Source organism: Orycteropus afer, unplaced genomic scaffold, assembly GCF_000298275.1.
Source record: "Orycteropus afer afer isolate SDZICR_OR568_19922 unplaced genomic scaffold, OryAfe1.0 scaffold00030, whole genome shotgun sequence".
NCBI classification, from domain to species: Eukaryota; Metazoa; Chordata; class Mammalia; order Tubulidentata; family Orycteropodidae; genus Orycteropus; species Orycteropus afer.
Window position 1 is genome coordinate 13291802 of NW_006921617.1, and position 17365 is coordinate 13309166.

Here is a 17365-nt window from a genome sequence, read left to right on the forward strand (position 1 = left end):
CCTACTTCCGTAGTGATACTGCCTCGGAAACCCAAGGAGGGGTCGCTATGAGTCAGGTTTGACTCGACGGCACATAACAACAACAACATACCCATCACTCATCTGTAAAAATGATAATTTATGCAGTATTTTCTCCAGCACTCTCCTATCACTTGTTTTAAAGTAAACCCCACCATCACATTATCATTTTAGTAAATAGTTCAGTGTGTATTTCTAAAAGATGAAAAAAGCATTTTCTGTTTTTCACATGTTAAAAACTCTTTAAAGAATATAACCATACCTTTAAAAAGAATTAATTCCTTAATATCATTGAATATTTGGTTAGGGTTCAAAATTCCTCAAATACTTAATGATTTTTTATGCTGTTTATTTGTGTGAATTAAGGTCCATATATTGGCTTGGTTGGTATATTTATTAAAGGCACTAACACTATCTCTTTTTCCTTAGAATATGTGTTGATACCTATATTTTTAAGCTAGTTGTCCGTTTTATTTCTTGCCTTATTTCAAATGGGCAGTCTCATTCAACTTTTTATGATGTGATTAGTATACACTTATAAAATTGGGGTATAATGTACATAAATTTTAGCTGATGAATTTTGACAAGTGTATGCATTATCAGTGTATCTACCACCCAGGTTACTTTGGGTTTTTTTTTTGTGTGTGTGTGTGTCATCTTTTTTGATGGAAAAAGAGTTTTGTTTCTGTAGACTCTCTAGAGTTTAAGTAACCAGAACAGCAAAGTACAAAGAACAAACATTGATTGTTACTAAGAATATAAATTGGGAATATGAAGCTTTCTGCTTTTCAACAGCCAGATTGGTGAATTAAGAAAATTTGGGGTTGGTAAATGCCTGCTAGTAGAGGGATATGTGTAACATGTTAGAGCCAGAGGTACAAAGTGTAAATGTACTGTCGTAGAATTTACACTGACTCAGTGTAAAGCAGTCGATTGTGTCTCTAAACTATCCTCTTAAGTCATGAGAATTATATGGTTATGGAGACTAGGAATGAGTTAACTGTAGTTGATGCACATAAGTATCTTGGTATATCCTTTGACGGATCTTAGCCAACTTGGTTCTTTCAGTCTTTGCTTTATCCCTGATTTGACTTTATTGATGTATTTAACTTTTGGGACTTTTTCTTGCTTGGCTTGTTTTGATAGACTAGTGCATTGATCTTAGTTTGAAGGACTAGTAGGAAGAGAGAATGGAAGTTACAAAGAGTTAATGAGTGGCAACTCTGAAGAATCATCTTAAATACAACCATAACTACTAAATGATGGAGGTGGATGGCAGCCATTTTATAGATCTTATAGATCAGGAAACAGAGACAAGATTCTGATGTTTTATCCAAGGCCATACAGCTAGTAAATGTAAAAAATGAGGATTTCAACTGTGAACTTCTACTCCGGAACTCTTAAGATATTTTCACTGAAATATGCTGTCTTTATGAACATTAAAAACTTAAGCTTGCGTAACTCTGCCTTTCAGAATTCCTGCTTCTTAGATATGATGATCTTTTATTTAGTACATGAAAAAACAATCATATTTAAAACTTAAAATGTCAAGTCAAGTTGTGCTAAAAATTTTCTTCAGGAACGTGCAAGTCGTTTTGTTTTAAGGGAAGGCTCTGCACTAAAAAGGCAGTAAAACAAAATAATTTGTCTAGTGCCTGTGGTACAGTATAATCACATTAGACCAGTGTTACTGTTTTTAAAGGTAATTATAATCGGCCCTCTGTATCTTCAGATTTCATGGATTCAACCAACCACAGATCAAAAATTATGGAAGGGGGGGGGATGGGGCTGGGCATGACAATTAAGTGGTCAAAGCAGTTCCTCAAAGGCTAAGGGGGAGTATAAAGTGCTGTTTATATACCATTTAATTGTATTAGGTATTAAAGTAATTCTGAGATGATTTAAACTATACGGGAAAATGGGCTGGGTTCCATTTTCATTTTATATAAAGGATTTGAGCATCTATAGATTTTGGTATCATTGGGGTCCTGGAACCAGTCCCCTATGGGTACTGACTAACGTAGTAGGAAAAGAATTTACCGGATTGACTTTAGACAGTTCAGGAAGTGAAGCATGGCTTTCTTACAACTTGAGAGTACTTAAATTTCTACTTCTTCATTGAATTTGTAGTTACATTTTTATGATGAAAAGCTTCTATTTTTACTTTATGGAAAATAGGGGCATTTAAAAAGTTTTATTTTTAAATTTATAGTAATATTAATATAAATTTGTTTTTGAAGAGGTGATACCTTTTATATGTTTTCAGATTATATGCCTCTGTTAAGATCTGTATATGATTCAGATTTAGTTTCAAATATGAAAAAAATGTTTATTCTCCTCCTTTTAAAATCTTGAAAAGCACTTTAGCAATCATTACTAATGATAATCACCAGAACTTTACTTCATTTGGGTACTCTATTTTATAAACAAATTCTGGATTATAAATATTTGCATCTAAATTACTACATTTACTAAGCTTTTTCTAGAATTTTTTATCTCTAGCTAAGACTTTCCCACTCTGGAGAAAAACATTCTGGATTGTTTTAAAAAAATCTCTTTGTGCTTTGTATCCTCTAGAAATAATGTAATGATTTCTAAGATATTTTTACATCAGTCTCTTGGGTGAAAATTAAAGCATCAAAAATAAAACAATCCAATCTTAAGAAAACAACCTTTCAAGAAAACTCACCATAGTCTAAACAGAAAATCTACTTGTCTTTTCCTTCGTTTTATTGAGCTTTTATATTCTTAGAAGTAACAGATTTCAGAAAGAAGATCATGGTTTTCTATAATAGAAGTATGTATTACTTTTTGAAAGGCCTTTTTATGTAAAGTTGCTTGGGTAAAACAAATGGAACAACCAGTTAAGCTCATTCCTTCTGTACTTATTTTGAACTTCAAAGCTCCTAGTTTTAACCTCTGGTTCAGTCCCATCTTACTAGATTTAAGTGGCTTTTGTTTTGTTTTTTTTTTTCATGCAGGTTCTGCTCATTAATCACCACGAGTGTGGATCTGAAGAAGAGTTTATTACTTCTCTTTTTTTGAGTATGTTAAACTTCAGATACACACAACGTAGCCTCTCCTTCCCTATTAGATTCTTAGAAGGTAGTTATATTTTTTATAGTCTCCTTCTTGTGACTTTGATAGTTGTGATCAATAAGAATAAAAACTATTCCTTACATACTGGGCGACTGCATGCAAATCAGTTCATTTAAAACCTCCTGGAGGTCTTTGGCATGCCAGACATAAAACCATGAGTGTGTGTTTGTGGAGGTAAACATGTTCTAAAGAAATTTAATAGTTTAATTCTTTTAACAAGAATCTGAGAGTGTTATCCTTTAGGTTCTGGGAATCAGTTGACTTTAAAGGGCTTGCTTTTGGTGTGTGATTTTCAAAATTAATTTAAAGTGGGAAGTGGTAATTAGAAATGTTCTTGTGGTATTTAGATGTATCTCTGAATGAATAGTAGAGAGGAAATTTGCTTGCATTGTTTCTGTTATTTGTTTAACAAAAATAGCTGATTTACTTACTATGTTTTATTAGTTAAACATTAATGAGCATATATTTTTCCATGTTTGTAATTTTTAGATAAATTAATGTACTTTTCTTGTTAAATGGATATGATGAATAAAATATGATACATACAAATTTACTTTTTTGGTACATCTAGGGCTGGAAAAAAGAAAGAATTCTGGCTGAGTATCCTGATGGCAGGATAATAATGGTTCTTCCTGAAGACCCAAAGTATGCACTGAAAAAGGTAAATTTCCAGTCAGATTTCATATAGAATTCATAACATTTACAGCAGCTCTTAGAGGATAACATATGCTAAGCTCAACTCATGCTAAAATGTTACAAACAGGTAATAGTTCAGTGCAAGTAAAGGTCTTAAGTCCTTCCCTTTCATGTTTTTTTGTGATTCCTTTTTAACAGTGCTGACATAGCACATTTAAACACCAATTCTGAAAACAAGATAAAAGCATTTAATTAATTAAAAAGCTATGCTAAACTTTATAGTATGAGTCTAGCCAAAGTGAATTGAATTTTAGGTGAATTGGCTACTGTCCATTATTACCAGTAATGTCAGTGATGTGCTAGAAGGCATGCTAGCTCAGTTAATGAATAATGCCAAGTAAATGATTCTGAGAATTAGAATTAAAAGTTGAATCATAATAGTTGTGAACATTTAAATTAATAAAATATCAAGATTCATTCTAAGACTAAATTTCTAAATAAAAGCTATTGCAGAAAGGGAACTAGTAAATACTATTACATATACATTTCTGCATTAATAGTAATAACAGTAATCTGTGAGTGAATACAAGATGCTCAAGCTGAACAGGATTTTAAGAAAAATAAAGAAATTGGGGGGGGGGAGGGACCTAGTAGACATAAAAACCTGAAATTAAATATGAGGTAATACTGGTTGGCATAGTGCCTAAGGCACTTGACTGCTAACCAGAAGGCTGGTGGTTCAAACCCACGAGCCACTCCTCAGAAGGAAGGTCGGGAAATCTACTTCCGTAGTGATACTGCCTCGGAGGGGTCGCTATGAGTCAGATCCTACTTGACGGCAGTGAGTTTGGTTTGGTTTGATTTTAATAATATAGTAATAAGGGAAAATAAAGAGATATTCCAATTTATAAATAAGGACAATCCTCTTTATTTAGTGTGAACCAAGTCTTAGTCCAACTTGTTGTTGTTGTTATGCACTATCAAGTCGGACCCAACTCATAGGGACCCCTTCTTGGGTTTCTGACACAGTATCACTACGGAAGTAGGTTGCCCCATCTTCCTTCCGAGGAGTGGCTGGTGGGTTTGAACCGCCAGCCTTCTGGTTAGCAGTCAAGTGCGTTAGGCACTACACTACCAGAGCTCCTAGTCCAACTTAGAGTTGCATAATATAAGGATTCAGAAAGTTTTATTGTGTTGAAAAATGAACCAGGGAGATAATGAAGCCTGGAACTATTTCATTACATAAAACCAAACCCAACCCACTGCCATTGAGTCGACTCTGACACTTAGTGACCCTTATAGGACACAGTAGAACTGTGTCCTATACATAAGTTTCCAAAGTTCTAAATCTTTAGAGAAGCAGACCATCTCATCTTTCTCCCATGGAGTGGCTGGTGGGTTCAAATTGATAGCCTTTTGGTTAGCAGCCAAATGTTTTAACCACTGTGCCACCAGAGCTCCTTATTTCATTATACAGAATATCTGAAAAGTTAGGCACTATAGGATAAACGTTCTTAAAAATTTTTTATTGTGGTAAAATACATATAACACATTTACCATTGTAACCATTTTTTAAGTATAAATTTAGTGACATTAATTACATTTACCATATTGGGCAGCCATCACCACTATCCACGTCCAAAAGCTTTCCATCACTCCAAACAGAAACTCAGTGCCCTTTAACTAACAACTCCAATTTCCCTCTCCCCCAGCCCTTGGTAATGACTAATAAACCTTTATGCATTTGCTTATAGTAGCTATTTCATATAAGTGAGATGATACAGTATTTGCTCTTTTGTATCTCACTTATTTGCAATGTTTTCAAGGTTTATCCATGTCATAGCATATACTAGAACTTCATTTCTTTTTATGGCTGAATATATGCTGCATTTTGTTTATCCATTCATCTGTTGATGAGCCTTTGGTTGTTTCCATCTTTCGGCTCTTGTGAATAGTGTGCTGCAGTGACATTGGTATGCAGGTTTCTGTCCGCATTCCTACTCTTCAGTTCTTTGGGGTATATATCTCAGAATGGAATTGCTGAATCATGTGGTAATTCTGTGTTTAACTTTTTGAGGAATTGCCAAACTATTTTCCACAGCAGCTACACTTACATTCTCATCAGCATTGCAAGAGGATTCCAGTTTCTTCACATCCTCACCAGTACTGGTTATTTTCCAGTTTTCTGATGATAACTATCCAAGAAAAGGTGAAGTGATATCTCATTGTGGATGTTATTTGTATTTACCTAAAGATTAATAATGTTAAGCATATTTTCATGTGCTTATTGGCCATTTATGTATCTTTTTTGGAGAAATGTTGATTCAAGTCCTTTTCCATTTCTTAATTGGGGTATTATCTTTCCTTTGTGGGATTGTAGGAGTTGTTTATATATTTTGGCTATTAAACTAATTTTTAAGTAATATGTTAATTATGTTTTAAGATAATAATAATAAAATCCTTTTTCAGAGGTATCTTATAATGTAAAGCAGTAGACCCAATTATTTATGTGAAAAAATTAAAGAAATGCACGATATTGTACCCCAAATCTCTGTAAACACAAAGAAAATAGCATGTATTATGCTTTCTGCAGGTTAACAATTGGATCTCTTTAAATTTAGAAATATTTCACTTGAAAAGGAAGTTGAAGAGAAGCAGTTTGAGCCCTATTACATAGAAACTATAACTAACATTCCATTTAAACCATAAGTTTATCCTATAGTTCCTGACTTCTCAGACACCGTGTGTGTTAATCCCAGGTACCCAGGTAGGCTTTCATACTACCACTGCCTGACAGTATAGACAGTTGCACTTGAATGACAGACACAGAAACACAGCATATGTGTCATGTTTGAAAAATTGATCCTTACATGAAAATAAATACTTACTGAATTAATGTTTGATCAGTGATCAACTAAATGGATATTAAATTACGGAAGTTTCAGAATCCATCATTATGCAGAAATGCACAGCAGAGAACTTTGCTTCACCCCCAGATGTAGAAGCATACATTTCTCTTTAAGAATCTTCAGTAAATGCCAGTTTCTTCCTTTTGGTTTCTCAGGGCAAAATCCTAGTAGCCTGTAATTCAGTAGGTTAATAGTTAGAATCCATAATAAACCAAACCAAAACCAAACTCACTGCCGTGGAGTTGGATCCAACTCATAGCGACCCCTCCTTGGGTTTCTGAGGTGGTATCACTGCAGAGGTAGATTGCCCAGTCTTCCTTCTGAGGAGTAGCTGGTGGGTTTGAACCTCTAGCCTTCTGGTTAGCAGTCAAATGTCTTAGGCACTATGCCACCAGAGCTCCTACTCCATAATAGATTAGAAATTAAAATCCAGGGAATTACAAGTCATTTGTCTATAGGAACTGAATTGAGTGTTGTATTGGATACTGATCCAAGATTAGGGGGGCTTCACTTTACATCATTGAATAAGTTGTAAGGTATGTGATATTCTGCATATCAGAGATATGAATACTTAAGCCTGATAGAGGTCGTTTGCATTTTTAGACTTAGTAACACAAATGAATATTGAACTGAATATTTGGATATTTTTAAGTAGGAAGGGACTGATGTTTTAGTGTCTATGAAAGTCTTAGCTTTGAGTGTCTACTAAGTTCTGAACTTATATATGACTTTGACCACAAATCTAAGTAGGATATTAGAACTGGAAGAAGCACAATTTGATGCCATATTAACATTTTGGGTCAAACTCTTGTCCTTTGGTTTTTTAGATGTCTGGTGTATATGATAAAGGAAAGTTACTCAGTCTTTTGGTTTTATTTCTTCCATATGTAAAGGGAGAAACCATAAACCTTCAAGAGATGTTAAATTTAAATGAAATAATATTTGTAAACAGCTTTGCATAATTTTTGGCCCATAGATAGTTGATAAAGAGTTAAACATGAGTTTCTTTCTCTGTTAGCCACTTTCATTTTACTGATGAGAATACTGATTGAGGTTTGGGGGGAAAAGTGGCTTGCCCAGCCAGAACCCTCCAGTGAAGTCCTCTCCACTTGACAAGCCCATGGTGCTTTTAATGGGAAGTCTTAATGTCTCATTACCCTATTGTAGGTGCTCTCACATCTTGCTTTCTAGATTGCTGTAAATTAAAACCTGTGCTTGTCATCACTTCCAGTTCTCCCCCCAATTTGGAAAATGGTCCACAAGTCTTAAAAACAAAACAAAGCAGTTAGTGATTAGCACACAGAGTTAGTCTTTCAAAATAAGTTTGGAGGATATCCTGTTTGGGATATACTTAATTTATTGAAGTTGTATTTTATTTTATACACACACACATATTACACACACACACATGTGCAATGCTTTTATTATTAAACAAAATTATTGTTCTTTATTTGGCAGGTTGATGAAATTAGAGAGATGGTTGATAATGATTTAGGTTTCCAACAGGCTCCACTAATGTGCTATTCCAGAACTAAAACACTTCTCTTTATTTCTAATGACAAAAAAGTAGTTGGCTGCCTAATTGCAGAACATATTCAGTGGGTAAGTGATTTTAAGATTGCTCATAAATCAGTTGGTGTTCAGTGAGTTTACTGTGTAATCTTGAAAACATAATCCTGATAAATTTATCTGTGTTTTATATAAGGAAGAGTATGAATGCAAGAATTCCAGTGTGTTATTCTTTAACACAGTGGAATTATATCTTATGTGGGAATTAGTTTCTCAAGTTAGAACATAAGATAAAAATTCTATAGAATCAAAAACCAAATCAAACCAAACCCATTGCTATCAAGTTGATTCTGACTCACAGTGATACTATAAGATAGAGTAGAACTGTCCCAGAGGGTTTCCAAGGCTGTAAATCTTTACAGAATCAGACTGCCCTATCTTGGTGGGTTTGAACTTCTAGTCTTTCAGTTTTCAGCTGAGCACCTAAGCACTGTGCCACGGGGGCTCTAATAGAATCAAACCCACTGGCATTGAGTTGATTCCAACTTGTAGTGACCCCCATAGGGTTTCCAGTAGTGACCCCCAGAAGGTTTCCAAAGCTGTAAATCTTTACAGAAGTAGATGGTCCCATCTTCTTCCCGTAGAGCATCTGAGGGGTTTGAACTGCTGACCTTCCAGTTAGCAGCCAAATGCCTTACCCAGTGCACCACCAGATCTAATAGAATCAAAAGTACTGTTAAGTTTTAGAAATACATATATTTTTTAAAATTGTGATTTGGGTGAAAGTTTACCAAGCAAATTGCTTTTTTATTCAACAATTCATACACATTTTGTTTTGTGACATTGATTACAATCCCCACAGTGTAATAACAGCACTCTTCCCGCTTCCTCCCTGGGTTTACAATTACCGTTTGTCCTTCTTTTCTCCTGCTCTCTGACTTCTGAGCTTCATGTCTGGGCAAATGCTATTTTGATCTCATATGGTTGATTGTTCTAAAGAGTGTGGCAGACCTCCCTGGTGTTATTGTTCACCTTATAATATGTCTGTCTATTATTTGGCTGAAAGTTGAGCCACAGGGTGTTTGGGAAATTTCTAACGTAGTGTCTGCCTCAATATATCCCTCTTGCACTAAAATAAATCAAAGGTTCGTAAACTACCAAACCGAACCTACTGCCATTGAGTCGATTCTGACTCATGGCAACCCCCATAGGGGTTTCAAGGCTGTAAATCTTTATGGAACCAGACTACCTGTTCTTGTCCCTGCAGAGTGGCTGCTGACCTTTTGGTTAGCAGACCAATGCCTTAACCACAGTGCCACCAGAGCCCCTTGGTAAACTGTAAACCAAAAGTCAAACTCACGTGCCATCGAATTGGATCCGACTCATAGAGATCCCTCCTTGGATTTCCGAGGCGGTATCCCTATGGAAGTAGATTGCCCAATCTTCCTGCCAAGGAGTAGCGGGTTTGAACTGCCAGCCTTCTGGTTTGCAGTCAGGTGCCTTAGACACTACACCACCACTATAGTCCACAGTAAAAATCAGCCTATTTGTAAATTAAGTTTTACTGTAACATAGCCATACCCATCTGTTTACATTCTATCTGTGGCTGTCATCTCACTATAAAGGCAGAGTTCAGTTATTGCCAAAGAGACTGTCTTGCCCTCGGTAGAAAGTTTGCTGACCTAGAAGAGATCATGGTGCTTTGGCTGATTACTAGATAGAGTAATTGGCTTGTGCTTAGGGGCCAAATTATAAAAATCTAAACAAAACAAAAACTGGTATTTTTGAATTCCTATACTAGTTCCAAAAATGATTTGTAGCAAGCAGTGTTAAATTGCTTTTAAGTTTTGCATCACATCTTATCAGTGGGCACGTCGTGCCCTTTTTGGAAGCTAAACTGACAAAGGACCTGTATGGTTTTAAAAGTACTTTTTTAATTTAAAAAAAAAAAAAATGGAAATTGGTATGAGGAAAGGGCCTTGCTAACTTCTTAACATCCTCTTCCATCCCTAGTCCTAGTTCCCACACAGCTGTGAACCCTAGAACTGTGGCAACAATCGCAAAATCCTTTGTTGTTAATACTCCTAAGTTCTTTCTTTTTCTTTTCTTTAAATGCATTTTATTAAAATATAATTTATGTACAGTGAAATACACAAAACTAAAGTGACATGGGTCAATGCATTTTTTTTTTTTTGCTGTGTTCCCTCCCCTCGCCTCCCACCCCTGGCAACCACCAAAGAAAGTTTCCCTCCATGTATAAACCTTTCCTTGACTCTCCACAACAGCGAACTAATGCTATATTTGTCCTTTTGTGATTGACTTATTTCACTCAGCATAATGTCCTCCAAGTTCATCCATATTACATGGTGTTTTGTAGACTCTACATTATTCTTTAGTGCTGCATAGCATTCCATTATGTGTATGTACCATAGTTTGGTCATACACTCTTCTGCTATAAATCTTAGAGATAAGTCCCTTGCCAGATATGTAATTATTAGCAAATATGAAATTGTTGCTGTCATTTTTGTTATAAGCTTTTTCATGGTGTCGATTTCTTTGTCCCATATAATTTTCTAAACTTAGCTTATTTTGTTTATGAATTGTGTTATCACGTCCTTCATTGCAATTGTTTTAGTATTTTGAATATTTACGCTGGTCCTCTTTTTTGATGTGAAAGTTTATCATTTTTCTTTGAGGTTACCCTGTGATTTATAGTTTTCTTCCCAAGTTTAGAACAGTCCATTCTATCTTGTAGTTGTCTTGACTTCCCTACCATTTAGAAGTTCTGTAACGACACAGTTTTTTTCCCTCTTTTTGGTTTATAGTTGTCCTCATTTGTCAATTGATGTCTCTGGTTCCCTGTTTACAATCTTGTAGGCTTCTTTACTTTGGATACTTCCATAGCTGGGTTGGTTTCTGGGTTATATCATCATGTGTGTTAATGGTCAGTTGTTGTTGGTTGTTGTTGCTTCTCTGTCCAAAGGGGTTCTCTTTAGCATCTCTTGTAAGGTTGGTCTGGTTTTAACAAATTCCCTTAATTTCTGCTTATCTGGAAATCTCTTAATTTCACCCTCATATTTGAGGGATGGTTTTGCTGGGTACATAATTCTTGGTTGGAAATTTTTCTTCTTCAGTTTTACATATATCATCCCATTGTCTTCTCACCTGCATGGTTTCTGTCGAGAAATCCGAGCTTAGTCTTATTGGTTGCCCCTTGTAAGTAACTTTTTGTTTTTCTTGTGCTGCTCTCACGATTCTTTCTTTGTCTTTGCTTTCGGTGAGTTTGATGATGATATGTCTTGGTGATTTTCTTTTGGGGTTTGTCCTGTTTGGGTTTCATTGGACTTCCTAAATGAATATATTCTCATCTTTCATCATACCAGGAATATTTTCCTCCAACAAATCTTTGACAGTTTTCTCTGTGGTTTTGTGTCTTTGCCTGTTCTGGAATTCTGATTACATGTAGGTTATTCCTTTTGATGCTATCCCACATGAACCTTAGGCTTTCTTCTTTTTGTTTTCATCTTTTTTCTGATTGGTCCCTTTCCAAACAAGTGTTCAGGTATTTGCCTTCAGTCTCATTAATTCTGTCTTCCATTGATTCAGTTCTGCTCCTTTGCCCATTCAATGTCTTATTTATTTGTAAAAATTTAGTATTAATCTTCTGGATTTCTGTGTGTAGATTTTGTATCATTTCTCATTTTTCATTTATTTTGTCCTTTTGCTCTTGTATTGTCTTTCAAAATTGTTCTAGGGTTTTCTCTGTGTTTTCCTTGATCTGTCTCTCAATTTGTTGAAGATACCTAAACATAATTCTTTTGAATTCCTTATCAGAGAGTTCCAATGCTTCATCTTCCTCAGGGATGTGTTTTGGGTCTGTATCCTGGTCCCTTGTTTCTCCTGCGTTATCTTGCTTCTTTGTGTGGACTGTGATGCTCTGTTGTCTCCGAGGCATTGTGACATTTTTGTGTATATATTTAATTGGTGATTGTATGTTGGAGTGACTGACCACAATTTTTGTTTTCTTTGTTTTGTTTGTATGTTATCTACCCAGGCAGGGTACTGTGCTCCTCTATCAGCTAGTTGACTGCACTTACACACTCACCACTTGTCTCCTTTCCTCTTGTCAGCCTCTTGTATGTCCCTGCCAACCTTGGCAAACAGATCCTATTTTTAAGTCCCTGGAGTCTGAATGAGAATGCTATCAGTTTAAAATCCAAAATGGTTGCCACTTGTAAACACTCAAAATGGCTGCACCCTTGGTCACTTTAAATATCCAAAACATCTGCCGCATGTAAACAATCAAAATGGCTGCGCCCTCAGGACAGCAGAAAGTCAACAGCTCAGGTTGTCTCCCTCCTTGCTGTTTCCCTTCCTTGTCATAGGCCACCAGTGCAGTCGTCCCTGCAGTCCTCGTGACCAGGGCTGATCCCTAGATCAATTCTCAGGTCCCAACACCACTTGGCAATATTCAGGCTGTTGGTCCCATCAGAGTAGCTGACAGTCCCTAGCTCCGACTGTTTTGTGCTGTTTTTGTTCGAGTTTTTCCACTAGTTGGTGCCACAGCCCCTTCTTTATATTTCCTTTCAAAGCTCAGGGCTCCAGGATTATCTTCTGTATCGCTGTCAGTTGGTTTTTCTTTTCTTTGTTGAAGAGGGTCTGCATCGCTTGTTTGCCTATTCCTCCATCTTACCGGAAGTCCACTCCTAAGTTCTTAATATGTACTTTGGTGTTCCTTAGGATCTGGAGGTGGAGAGAGTACTTCCTATTACAGGCCAGCTGTGATGGCAGGGTGCTTTGTATGTGTTATCTTAGTTAATTTCTCAGCAATGTCTTGAGGGAGATGGTGGATATCCCCAGATTATTGGTGAGGAACCCAAAGTTTAGAGGAATTAAGTAATTTCCCCTCATGTCACATAGCTGGTGAGTTAGAACAGAATGTAGATTCAGATTTTTTCCTAAAAATGAGAATGAAAGCAAAAGTGGTCCCCATAGTTTGTTAAGAAGTCAGATAGTTGTGATCTCCTCACAGTATTACACAACTGCTAATTAACTTTCTCATTTACAAAATGTCCCCCAATTTTGACACCTATAGGGCTACAGAGTTATAGAAGAGAAACTTCCAGTTACTGGCACAGAAGAAGAAAAAGTTAGATTTGAAAGGCAAAAAGCCTGGTGCTGCTCAACATTGCCAGAGCCTGCTATCTGTGGGATCAGTCGAATATGGGTATTCAGTATGATGCGGCGGAGGAAAATTGCTTCTCGCATGATTGAGTGCTTAAGGTAACCTGAATGTAATTCTTCAAAGTATTTTCATTATATATGCATTTAAACAAAATTTTAGTAAAAAGATTGGCTTTTAATTAATCTCAAGTTTATTTCTATTACTATTTTGTGTAAGATCATCACTGCTTTTTATGTAAATGTAATTTGAGGAAGAGGAAGGTGCTATAGATTAAATATTATTAAAACACTTTGATTTACTTATTTGTAACCATATTAGGCCAAAAAAAGTGTAGTTATTTTAATTTATGTTTGATACTAGAGAATTTTAAACACAGTGAAAGAAATGTGGAACGTTTCTTAGGAGTTTAGCTTTTAGGGAAATTTATGTTAATTCTGGACTATTGTTTGTAAAGTATCTAAATCTTATTTTCTTCTTGCTTTTTACCACTTGATTGTTATCAAAGGTATAAAAGGGACACTCAGACAAATTGTATATTTTTTTGTTCTATAAAGCATCTCTGTTGAAGGGGTCATAGTAGAACTAAAAATTCAAATGAAGTTTTTAAGCCTTCTTTTGATTTTGTTTATTCTCAGAATCCCTATCTATTATTATCTGTGGATATGGCTTTCCAAATAATCCATCACTGTTATGAGATTCTAAGGCTCTAATGATCATACAACCTTAATGTGTGTCTGGTCTGTCCCCCTTATTTTACAAATGAGTAATGATCTATAAGGGCTCAGCTCTAACTAACTATTCTTGTCATGACTGAGGCAGGCATTTTTTTTTTAAATACATTTTCTTGAAATATAATTTATGTATAGTGAAATACACAAAACATGGATCAATGCATTTTTATTTTTATTTTTTTGGAGTGTTCCCTCCCCTCCCACCCCTGGTAACCAACAAAGAAAGTTTCCTTCTGTATATAAACCTTTCCTTGACTTTTTACAATAATGAACTAATACTGTATTTGTGGCAGGCATGTTTTTAGCTCCTTCAGATCTAAGTCTAGAAAATGCAGCTGATTAATAACTCTAAAGGAAGCTATTGCTCCTCCTTTAAATCTTGTAAACTTGGTTCTTAAGAGGAGTGCAAGGTGGTTCTAGTTCATTAAGAAAAAATACAGCAGTATTGTTACATTGTACTGTGTGATAATGAAATTGTCACCATAAGCTTCCTGTTGAAATACTTTTTGCATTTATTGTTCTAGTGCTCCTTAAGATTACAGTATGAAAATTCTTCTAATAGGCTATATCCTAGATGAATGTTTTTATTTATTAACAAGTATATTGAAATTTAACTTGTATACCATAAAATTCACCTTTTAATAGTGTAGTTGAGTGAGTTTTAATATATTCACAAGGCTGGACAACCATCATCACGATCTAATTTTAGTGTATCCCCATCGCTCTAAAAAGAAGCCCCGTACCCATTAGCAGTCATTCTGCATGACCTCCTTCTCTCTGCCTCTGGCAACCAGTAATCTGCAGTCTGTCTCAATGGATTTCCCTTTTCAAGGATTATCCGTGGGTCAGTACTTCATCTCTTTTTATGCCAAATGATATTCCACTGATACATCATGTTTTATTTATCCACTTACCCACCAGCCACTCCTCGGAAGGAAGGTTGGGCAATCCTACTTCCAAGGAGGGGTCGCTATGAGTCAGGGCTGACTCGACGGCACATAACAACAACAACATCAGTTGATAGATATTTGGGTAGTTTCTTCCTTTTTGGCTATTATGAATAATGCTGCTGTGAGCATTCCAGTACACATTTTTGCGTGAACGTATGTTTTCATTTCTCTTGGCTTGGAATTTTCAATTCGTTTATAGAATTGCTGGATTATCATATGGTAATTCTGTGTTTAACATTCTGAAGAACCGCCAAACTGTTTCCCCAAACCAGCTGTACCATTTTACATTCCTGACAGCAGCATGTAAGGGTTCCAGTCTTCCTTCATCCTCACCAACTCTTCTTACTGTCTTTTTATCTTAGCTATCCTAGTGAGTGTGAAGAGTATCTTATTATAGTTTTGATTTGCTTGCATTTCCTTGATGATTGATGATGTTAAGCATCTTTTCATACGCATATTGCTCTTTGTATATCTTTATGAAACTATGTGTTCAAATCCTTTGCCCATTTTTTAGTTGAGTTATTTTTTATTGTTTAGATATCCTGGAGACATGTCCCTTATCAGATAAATGATTTGGAAATGTTACCTCTCCTTCTTCAGGCTGTTTCTTCTTCTTGATGGTGTCTTTCACAGTACAAACGTTTTTAATTTTAATGTTCAATTTATGTATTTTTTCTTTGGTACTTTCAGTGTCTTAATTAACTGTTGCCTAATTCCAAGGTCATGAAGATGTATGCCAGTGTTTTCTCCTAAGAATTTATAGTCTTAACGTTAGGGCTTTGATGCATTTTTAGTTAATTTCTATATATGGTTTGAGGAAGAAGTCCAACTTCATTCTTTTACATGTGGATATAAAGTTGTCCTGGCCCCATTTGTTGAAAATAATATTCATTTCTTTGAATTGTCTTGGTATTCTGGTCAAAAGTCAGTTGACCGTAAATGTGATGATTTATATCTAGACTCAATTCTATTCCATTGGTAAAGATACCGGTCCTTATGCCAGTACTATACTGTTCTTGAATGTTGTAGCTTTGTAGTTTTTTTTTAAAGCCAGGAAGTATGAGTTCTCTTTGTTCTTTTTCAAGATTCTTTTGGCTGTTCGGTAGTGTCCCTTATGTGTGGCTGTGAATTTTAGAATCAGCTTTTCAATTACTGCAAAGAAGCCAGCTATAATTTCATTTGGAGAGTATTATCATCTTAACAGTTATTGAATCTTCTGATCCATAAATGTGGGATATCTTTCCATTTATTTAGATTTATTTCAGTAATCATCTGAAGTTTAGTTTTCAGTGTATAGTCTTGTACTTCTTTTGTTAAATATATTCCTCAATATTTTTTTTGATGCTATTATAAATGGAATTGTTTTCATTGTAACTAAATTCATTTTTAGATTGCTTATTTCTTGTATTATGGAAATATGGTTGGCTTTGGAGTATTGGCTGTCTTGTAACCTTAATGTACTTGTTTATCAGTTCTTACAGTTTTTTAGGGGGGATTCCTTGGTACTTTTCATACATAAGATCATGTTACTTGCAGACAGATAGTTTTACTTCTTCCTTTCCAAGCTAGGTATTTTTTACTTTTCGTTGCTTAATTGCCTTGGCTAGAACCTCATAAGATATTGAATAGAAGTGATGAGGGCACACAACGATGTCTTGTTCCTTAGGGGGAAAATACTCAGTCTTTCACCATTAATATTGATATTGGTTGATGCTCTTTATCAGATAGAGGAAATTGTCCTTAGGTTTTGAGTATTTTATCATGAAAAATTGTTGGGTAAATGCTTGGTTTTATTAAAAAAATTTTACCTCAAAATATTAGTATGTCAGATGATTATTTTCAACAATTTTTAGAACATTACATAAGAACACTTTCTAGTCAAATTGTGTATGATAGATTTTTCTCATGTTAATAATTAGAAATAATATTAATTTTCTTTACTCTTCCACGTTCCCTTCCCCCCCTTTTTTTTATAGGAGTAACTTTATTTATGGCTCATATTTGAGTAAAGAAGAAATTGCTTTCTCTGATCCTACTCCTGATGGAAAACTGTTTGCAACACAGTACTGTGGCACTGGTCAGTTTCTAGTATATAATTTCATTAATGGACAGAATAGCACCTAAAACAAATTCTTGCCTACAGTGCTGGAAGACATCTACTGAAGAATGGATTGATTGCTGACTTTAACCAGGAACTAGGGCCATTTTTATTGTAATGAACTCAGGACTGGCAACAACCATAAGGTTGTTCCATTTTCATAAAATTGGAAATAATGCAGTAATAGCTTATTATTGTTTTGTTTTTTAAAGAAGATATTTTATTATCTT

General features: G+C 35.3%; 1 protein-coding gene across 1 annotated transcript in view; it reads left to right on the forward strand.

Moving 5' to 3' along the window:
- Positions 1-17161, forward strand: part of ESCO1 (establishment of sister chromatid cohesion N-acetyltransferase 1) — a 48726-nt gene extending 31565 nt beyond the window's left edge. The window contains exons 6-9 of the mRNA XM_007935597.2: positions 3689-3778; positions 8121-8264; positions 13267-13454; positions 17014-17161. Of these exons, the coding sequence (XP_007933788.1) occupies positions 3689-3778; positions 8121-8264; positions 13267-13454; positions 17014-17161 (570 nt within the window). The remainder of the gene's footprint in view (positions 1-3688; positions 3779-8120; positions 8265-13266; positions 13455-17013) is intronic.
- Positions 17162-17365: the final 204 nt, after the last annotated feature.